The sequence below is a fragment of the Chionomys nivalis genome, chromosome 8, assembly GCF_950005125.1.
Source record: "Chionomys nivalis chromosome 8, mChiNiv1.1, whole genome shotgun sequence".
NCBI classification, from domain to species: domain Eukaryota; kingdom Metazoa; phylum Chordata; class Mammalia; order Rodentia; family Cricetidae; genus Chionomys; species Chionomys nivalis.
In genome coordinates, this window is record NC_080093.1 from 89071092 (window position 1) to 89081185 (window position 10094).

A 10094-nucleotide genomic window follows, 5' to 3' on the forward strand; every position below is an offset into this window, starting at 1 on the left:
GCAGCATAGGTAAGGTCACAGAGGAAATGAGCTGACTGCGTCCACAGAACAGACTCACTGTCACTAACAACTTTCTAAACATCCACACAACCACCCACATAAAAAACAACATTGGGATACAGACCCTATAGGATATGCGGGTAGAGTACAGGTGAGCAAACAGCCACTCCAGCAATTGTAGGTCATAGCAGGGAGCAGGGAGCACTCGGGTGACAACCCAAAAACACAAGGAACAGAGTCGGGTTTCAGAATGCAAAAAAAAAAAATGTTGATAGAATTAAAGTATTTTCATTAAAAATAATGATGTAAGGCCTTTCAGAAACCATAATAACTTTTTAAAAATGAAGAAAAACTTTAGAAAGGAAGTAGAAGTTTCATACATTAGTTTGATTAATCTCACTGAAATACATATACTGCAAAACTTCAAGATTTCCAGAAGCATGATGATCCTATGCAAAAGTTGCCAAGAGTTCCTGAGTCAAGTTCCATCAACAATGTCATCAATAGGATTGGAAAGAAACACTTAACATCCGCCAAGATGATAATTAACATTTTTAAAAATACAATACTAAATAGATGAGAAAGTAACCTATAACCATGGACTATCAAAATAATACAGAATGAATAAAACCGCATCACACAGGTATCACAACCATGAACTATATACATTTAATTTGAGTCCAGATTTTAGTGCAAATGATGAATTTTACTAAAGTCATAAAAGGTATTAAGTAAGTTATCATTAATAAGCATAATGCTATTGTACAATTAAGAGATTTTTCATATAAAAGAAGGCAAACAACAAAAACTACTGCAAATATTCCCAAAAATTCATTTAAATATTTATATATACACATTGAATATTGTTCAAAATGAGGAATGTGTTCTCACCATCAATTTCCTCATGGCCTCTTTTACCTCCTTATTCCTCAGACTGTAGATCAAGGGATTCAGCATGGGGATCACCACTGTGTAGAACACAGACACTACTTTAATTTGGTTGGGTGAATGGCTTGATTCTGGTATGACATAAACAAATGTAACTGTCCCATAAAACAAGGTGACTGCGGTGAGGTGGGAGGTACAGGTGGAGAAGGCCTTGTGCCTGCCCTCAGCAGAGCGCATCCTGAGGATGGAGTGAAGGATGTAAAGGTACGAAACAATGATGACGAACAGGGTGATGACGATGATGGAGCCTGCTGAGATGGCCAGAGACATTTCAACCATGTAAACATGGGTACAAGAAAGCTCCACCAGTGGTGGGAGGTCACAGAAGAAATGGTTGACTTCATTTGCTCCACAGAAAGTCAGGCTCAATAAACAGCTGGTAAATGATGAAGAATTCACACATCCACCCACATAGGAAATGACCAATAATATGAAGCAGATCCTGGGAGACATGAACGTGGAGTAGAGCAGGGGTTGGCAGATGGCCACATAGCGATCATAGGCCATGGCAGCCAACAGGAAGCACTCAGCAGTCCCAAAGACCACATCAGAGCCAAGCTGGACTATGCAGCCAGCCACAGGGATAGTAGTTCTCTCCTTCAGGAAACTCACAATCATGACTGGGGTGACTGAGCTAGAGTACCCAATGTCCACAAAGGCCAGGTGGCTGAGGAAGAGATACATAGGGGTATGAAGCTGAGGGCTTCTTCTGATCAACATGATTATGCTGATATTGCCCAATACAGTGGTGAGGTAGATCCCCAGAAACAATACAAAGAAGATGGCACAAAGGGTGGGGTCCTTGGTTAGCCCCAAAATAATGAACTCTGTTACCATTGTGTGGTTTCCAGTTTCCATTTTTTTCGAGACGATTCCTACTGAAATAAAACCAGTGGCTATCAGATACACTAAATGACTTTATGATTGATATACTCCACTCTACATTTGACCCAATAATAATAAATATGGATCTCAGTTTGGTCTCATGTTTCTTCTCCCCAAAGTGTTCCCAATCTAAGTTACATCATGCCTGACTTCAGAATACTAATCACCATTTATCTTAAAGCTACAGATATAAACTGCACACTGACTCAGATCAGAACACAGGACTCACTCACAGATCTGACATTTGATCAAGTCAGGAGTCCGAATGAATGCCTAGAACACTGATGTTCTGAGATCCCAAATAGTTGAGTGAGTACATAGAAGACTGATGTTCTAAACCTCAAATGGTTGAAATGATGGATGCATGCTGGTGTTTACGGTATCACACTATTTCTTCGAACCTTGGAGCCTACCCACTATTCCCGTCTTCTTGTAGTTATGTGCCATTGTGTGCATGCCAATCTGCTGTGAAAACAAATGTGCATGAGTCTTCAAAATTAAATCAGTGTTCTAATGGACAACTCTCTCTTCCTTTCCACAGTGGCACATTTCACATGTTACATCTACAGTATGGTGGCACTTCTTACCAATGTGAGCTTCAAACATGAGAAGAGGAAATATACGGTACATGCACTGGAAGTAAGGCAGAGCTATTATATGTGAGCTAACACTAAGTTCCCAAGATTAATTTATTGGGACAGTCTAACACTACCTGGGTAATATAATTACACGTTATTATAAATGGAAGTTTCATGTAGAGATTAATACTTAGAAAATAATGAAAAATAGTTCTATTTAGGGGTCATTATTTGTATCTTAAGAACTACACAGGATGAACAATAAATAGAATACATTTTATAATCATATTTAGATAAGGCAATGGCTTTTTAAGAAAATACCAAACTTATAATATGCCAGTCTTGTCAAAGCAAGCATAGTAATAAGCAAGTAAGAGTACCAAGAGATCACTGAGGGAAAATTCATTAGGAGAATGAACAAGTAAACAAAATGAAGGCAATATTTCATCTAAACAATGCTCGCAAGAGGAAATATTCTACAATATTTTAATACTTATACTATTCATTTATTTACTAAAAGTGTGAAAAATGTTCAACATCTACAGTTACTACAGAGATGCAAATTAATTTCACAGTAAGATAGCACCTCTCACATCTTAGAATATTTATTACTAGTAAGATACCTGCACAGAAAGCATGCTGCCTTAAAAGGAAGGAAATTTCATCACTACAGTAATATAGAAAGTCCTGGAGGGCTCTGTGTTATGAAAATTAAAAGTAGATAAACAAAACAAATAATGCACAATCTCATATTTTGAAACTTAAAAGTCCATTTCATAAACAAAGAGTAGAATGGTGATTACCAGGCAATGGAGGCAGTAGACAACATGAATGGAGAACAGAGAGGAGTGAACGGACTGGTACAAAGTTTAAATTAAATAGTAATAATATATTTTAGCAATGAGTTTGACATGTTGTAACCATAATTAATACTGCATTATATTTCAAACTTATTAAGGAATAGATTTGAGGTTTTTGAAATGCAATATAAAAATAACAGAACAGTGAGGTGATGGATATGGTGAGCAGCTTTAACCTTTCTACAATGATTTTTATACAGATATATATATATATACACATATAGATATATACATTATGTCATGTTGTACACCATAAATATACATAACCACTGTCTAATCATTTAACAATTTGATTTTTTATTCAGAATTCAAAACTTGGATTCAGTAAAATAAAAAGTATTCTCACTGGGTGTTGATCACCAGCATTAAACTAGCTACAACAGGAACACACTATCTAGAGATATGAGCCCCACTCCACACTAAGGAACTATGCTTTAACTGTACAGGCACTGGAAACAAGGGCATGAGACAGTGGGGCATGGAGAGTGGAGGCTCCCATGCCTGCCCTCACTCCATAGCTACTAAAAATGCAAGAATATCCCCCCTTTCAACCTCAATGAAAATATCCTCTTACTAGCCAAGGGCGAGAAGGAAAGTTTTCTGTCTCAAACTCATCTCTGGGTCAAAACCAAACCCAAACAGAAAGTAACAAAAACCCTACATGTACTCCCCTCTCCTAAAAATTTTTATACTTATTTATTCTGATGTAAGGTTGAATTTGAATTTATGTTTCTTATTTAGTTTAAGTCCCCAAGGTTTAAGGTATCTGAAGTAATAATACTGTCAATAAAGTAGGATTGATTACTGTGATGCTCAGTGGATATTGTAGATTGTAGATTTATTTGTGACAGATTAAAAGTGACTGCAATTTTTGTTTCTGGGACATGTACAGATCAATAACAAAGATTGAATGTTACCTGCTAGCTACACATTACAAGAAAAAGCTTCAGGAATCATCCTTGTACTGCAGGCCTTTTTTATGCAGGACTAGGGACCATTTGAAATGTAAGACCATAAATATCACCCCTAGACATGTTCCTGTCTGCTAGCATCTTATTGAAAGTCCAGTGGGAGAGAAGTTAATGAGACTGAGAAAATTGCATGTGTTTTCATTTTCATTTATGATTGTGCTGATCAAATCCCAGGGGCTTCATTTATTATATTTACTTTGGTAGACAGTGTTACAACTGCAATGATCTAATTAATTTTGAGATGTGATTTGTATAAACACAATTAACATGGACTAAGCTGTGATCATCTGTGAAATCTGTGAAAAATGACCATCACTAGGTGCCTAGAACACAAGAGGACTAAGACATGGAATAACATTAAAATGGAAATAGATCAAAAAATTGAATAGATCAGGAAGTTCAGCATATAAGAGTCTCTTGAGAGTAGGAATGGTGAACTCACACTAAGATACTTGTAGGGAAAAGGGGCCTTCAGAGAGAAAGGGTCTCCTAGGTACAACTTCAGCAAGTTCAGCAGATCTTGGGAAACTAGCTCAATATGTTGCAGAATGCTTAGTAAATTTTAAATGTCATGAATAAAATATGATATGGCATTTCTTGAAGTGATGGGAGGAAATTTTAGTTTAACGATGCTGCCTCCTGTTGTGTTTTATTGACCTCTCATCTTGAAGAGACTCATTCTGAATTACAGATGAAGTAATTTAACACACAAAATTTGTTTCTGAAAAACTAATTTGTGGAGTGGAGTGTTGAGAGCATCCAAAAAGAAATGAGATGGACTGGATGTAACTGTTTTTTTTTTTGTTTTGTTTTGTTTTTTTTTTTTGTTTTTTTTTTACTTATTTATTTATTTTTATTCTTTTTTAATTAAAATTTCCACCTGCTCCCCATTTCCCATTTCCCTCCCCTCCTCCCAAATATTGCCCTCCCCCCACTTCCCTCCCCCTATCCCCACTCCTCTTCTCCTCCCCCCACTCCATTCCCCCTCCCTCTCGATACTGAAGAGCAGTCCAAATTCCCTGCCCTGCGGGAAGACCAAGGTCCTTCTATCTATGTCCAGAAAGGTGAGCGTCCAAACAGGCTAAGCTCCCACAAAGCCAGTTCATGTATTAGGATCGAAACCTAGTGCCATTGTCCTTGGCTTCTCATCAGTCTTCATTGACCGCCATGCTCAGAGAGTCCGGAATCAACCCATGCTTATTCAGTCCCAGACCAGCTGGCCTTGGTGGGCTCCCAATAAATCAGTTCCACTGTCACAGTGGGTGGGTGCATCCCTCGTGGTCCTGATTTTTTGCTCATGTTCTCCCTCCTTCTGCTCCTCATTTGGACCTTAAGAGCTCAGACCGTTGCTCCAAATTGAGACTCTGTCTCTACCTCGATCCATCGCCAGATGAAGGTTCTAAGGTGATATGCAAGATATTCATCAGTATAGGATAGGGTCATTTCAGGTTCCCTCTCCTTAGTTGCCCAAGGTACCAGCTGGGGACATATTCCTGGACACCTGCGAACCCCTCAAGAGTCAAGTCTCTTGCCAACCCTAAGATGGCTCCCTTAGATAGGATATATACTTCGCTGCTCCCGTATCCATCCTTCCTATATCCCAACCATCCCAATCCTCCGAGCTCCTCCCATCCTCCCCTTCTCATATTTCTCATCCCATTTCCCCTTTGCCCCATGCCACCTCACCCGCAAGTTCCCAGTTTTTGCCCTGGAATCTTGTCTACTTCCCCCTCTCCATGCGGATGACTATATGATTTTCTTTGGGTTCACTTTCTTATTTAGCTTCTATAGGATCACACATTATATGCTTAATGTCTTTTATTTTATGGTTAGAAACCGATTATGAGTGAGTACATCCCATGTTCCTCTTTTTGAGTCTGGGATACCTCACTCAGGATAGTGTTTTCTATTTCCATCCATTTGCACGCAAAATTCGAGAAGTCATTGTTTTTTACTGCTGAGTAGTACTCTAATATGTATATATTCCACACTTTCTTCATCCATTCCTCCATTGAAGGGCATCTAGGTTGTTTCCAGGTTTTGGCTATTACAAACAATGCTGCTATGAACATAGTTGAACAGATACTTTTGTCATTTGATGTGGCATCTCTTGGGTATATTCCCAATAGTGGTATTACTGGATCTTGGGGTAGGTTGATCCCAAATTTCCTGAGAAATCGCCACACTGATTTCCAAAGTGGTTGCACAAGTTTGCATTCCCACCAGCAATGAATGAGTGTGCCTCTTTCTCCACAACCTCTCCAGCAAAGGCTATCATTGGTGTTCTTGATTTTAGCCATTCTGACAGGTGTAAGATGGTATCTCAAAGTTGTTGGGTACAGGAGATCACTTCCTACGTTTATCCCCAGCAGCACAGACATTAAGGGCAACATTGAATAAATGGGACCTCCTGAAACTGAGTAGCTTCTGTAAAGCAAAGGACACTGTCACTAAGACAAAAAGGCAACCCACTGACTGGGAGAAGATCTTCACCAACCCTGCAACAGACAAAGGTCTGATCACCAAAATATATAAAGAACTCAAGAAACTAAACTTTAAAATGCTAATGAACCCAATAAAAAAATGGGGCACTGATCTGAACAGAGAATTCTCAACAGAAGAAATTCAAATGGCCAAAAGACACCTAAGGTCATGCTCAACCTCCTTAGCGATAAGGGAAATGCAAATTAAAACAACTTGGATGTAACTGTTGAGGCCAGATGATGGGTCTATGGAGGTCCCTACTCTATCTACCTTTGTATTTTATATGGAATTTAAGTTGGTCATCATGATTCATAACGCTGGATGTCCTCTAGTCTGTGCATAATTGACTGTTTTTGTCATTCCTCTTAGGCATTTGTTGGACTTCCTCATTCTTTTCTGAACATGTAGGATTTCTTTTTTTTTTTCATTTTTGGCTACCACCACCTTTCTTCACCAAGCTAATTTCCAGCTCTTTTGCTCCCTCTTCGTTGATATCTAATTTACTGTTTATCTTATCTTTCCAGAGTATGTATTTTGTGATTAAACTGCCTCTGTTTTGTTTCATTTTTGTTTTACATACAGAGTGTTTTATTGTATGTGTGGATGGATGTGGGTGCTTTCTTTTATTTTTGATCTTTTCTTAAAGTGTTTGTCCTTTCATTTCTTCAAAAATATTAACATCGTGTCTATTATATTTTATATTATTTAGTCTCCATAATGATTTAAGTCTTCTCTCTGACACAGTGGCAACATTTTCCTGGTTTAGTTTTTCTATTGTTGGCTCAGGATAAATTCTGATGCTAATTCCTCTATGGCTAAGAAAGCTCTGAGGCTGGGCAAGTGACAGGGGTGTCTCTACATGGAAGCCCAGAAAGGCCACTGAATAAAAGCTCTAAAGGTGAGGCCTGGTTTTTATGGGAGATCCCAAAATATTGGAGATACCAGAGTAGTGAGATACCTTCCAAGGAGAGCAGCGTGTAGAATCAGCCAAAGAGAGAGAAATGTATGCAGTCAATAAAGCTGAAAAGAGGTGGAGATCTGAAGAATGCGTGGACATCAGACATGGAGATGCAGAATTTGAAGTTTGATCTGCTGGTTTTCAGTCTTGTTTTGGTCCAGCATTTCCTCACTACCCTTCCTTCCTTTTGGAATGGTAATGTATCTTCTGTGTCATTATATGTTGGAAGTGTATGATCTGCTTTTTTATTTTGATTTACAGGGGGTTACAGTTATATATTAACGTGAGTCTCAGAGATTTTGAACTTTGAACTTTTAAACAATGTTGAGATTGTGATTAACTATGGGGACTGGATTGAACTGAATGCATTTTTGCATTATGATATGGCTACTAGCCTGTTGGGGCCAGGGAGTAAATATGATAGTTTGAATAAGAAGGGCCCCCATAGGCTCATATGATTGAATGTTCAGTCCCCAGGGATTAAAACTCTTTGAAAGGCTTAGAAGAGTTAGGAGGTTCGACCTTCTTGGAGGAAGTGTGTCACTGAGAGTGAGGTCTGAGGTTTCAAAAGCATATTCCCGGCCCAGTCTCTCTCTCTGCCTCTCTGTCTGTGGATCAAGATACAGCTCTCAGCTACTTTGTCTGCACCACTCCTGCCTGTGCCATGCTCCCTGTCATGATGAGGACTAAGCCTCTGAAGCTGTAAGCAAGCCCCAGTTAAATGCTTTCTTTTATAACAGATGCCTTAGTTATGGTGTCTCTTCACAGAACAATGAATAAGACAAAATGTGTCCCAAAAGGTAAGAGCACCAAATTCTCAATTCCCAGTTCCCTGCTGTGCATAGGTGCTTATATATACTCACGGTAGAGTGTAGATATATATTCAATGTGTTGATAATATCATAACTAAAAGCAACTTGGGAAGAAAGGTTTATTTCATCTTACAGCTCATAGTCAGTTCATCAACCATGGAAATCAGGAACTCAAGCAGAAACCTGAAGGCAGGAGCTGTTGCAGAGGCCATGAGAAGTGCTCCTTGTTGCCTTGCTCTTCATGGCTGTTCAGCCTTTCTTAGACCATCCTGGATCACCAGCCCAGGTGAGTTTGGCCCTCTCACATCATTTGTTAATCAAGAAAATGTGCTACAGTCTTGGCTCTATGCCGAGCTTAGGAGGCATTTTTTTGTCCCTCTTTTTAAATGGCTATAGCTTGTATCAAGTTGACATAAAACTGGCCAACACAGTGTACTGATAATTCATTCAGGGAAGAGGAAAATCTGGAAGTAATTATAGCCAATTTTCTGTGTCTAGACATCTACCACATGTAGAAGTGAATATCGTTTGTCTTCTAGAATATATTTTTAAATGGTGAAAAGTGATACTTCACAAAAACCCTAGTGGACAACATCCTAAAATCCTAAAGGAGTGTCTAACAGTATGCCTTATGGAGTGCAATACTCAGTTACTTTTCTTCTCCTCTTCCTCACTAACACATGGTAATAATAACCGTGCAGTTACACTTGGAAAATAAGAAAAGTAAAATGTTTTGGTACATTCTAGTGGACTGTTTGCAAACAGCTAAGGATGTCTACACTTGCAAAGGAACAATGTTGGTATTTGTTGTGTAGCAAATTCTTCTGAGATAAAACATTCTATTGTGGAAGGAAGCTTTTTAAGACTTAGGAAGTTCTAAAGGAAGACTGGTTAAGGCTCAAGAAGTAAAGGCTTTAGGAATTCCCTGAAACTGACCAGATTCACTAGACTCCTCCCATGTGCAAAACAGTAAATACTGCTGAAAAGATACTCAGAACAGCTGAGCTGCCTAGAAGCTCAAACCAATAGAGCTGCCTACAAAAGACTCTCTTCAACTTGTCCAATTGTCTGTATTCATACACTGCCCTCTAGGTTTCCAACTTTTGTGAGCTGTCACCCATGCTGCTTAATACAGATGTCTTTGAGTTCTTTCAGCTCTTGTGAGTAACTCCTCACTCATATTTCTGTGATTGACTCCAATAAAACTCATTGGCCCACCAAGTTGGACATTGGCAGTATCCTTGCTTTAGTCTGTCATCAGTTCCCGACCTGGGTGAGTAAGCAGTTGTTTGCGTCACTCCATGAATAGTGTCACACACCAATATTCAGTCCTCTAATAGAAAACAGAGCAAGTAACAATCACAAATGAAAACCTCAGGCACAAACCACTTTGCTAAACCAGAAACACTGGAGGAAGCAACTTATTGCTGTAGGTGGAAGAGAATACGTTAAGCTGCTCAACCAAGACTTTGCTTCTGTAGTTGATGGCCCACATATTACAAAAGACATTTCTAAGAAACCACATTCAGAAACATCTTATGGACAAGGTTGAATGCCCAAAGTCTTAGTTAATAAATAAGCTGTTTCAAGTGTTTTCT

At 38.9% G+C, this 10094-nt stretch overlaps 1 protein-coding gene across 1 annotated transcript; it reads right to left on the minus strand.

Moving 5' to 3' along the window:
• Nucleotides 1-867: 867 nt before the first annotated feature.
• Nucleotides 868-1809, minus strand: LOC130879735 (olfactory receptor 481-like). Its single transcript, XM_057778520.1, has one exon. It carries the CDS (start codon nt 1804-1806, stop codon nt 868-870), a length of 939 nt encoding a protein of 312 aa, XP_057634503.1. The 5' UTR covers nt 1807-1809.
• Between the last annotated feature and the right edge of the window lie 8285 nt (nt 1810-10094).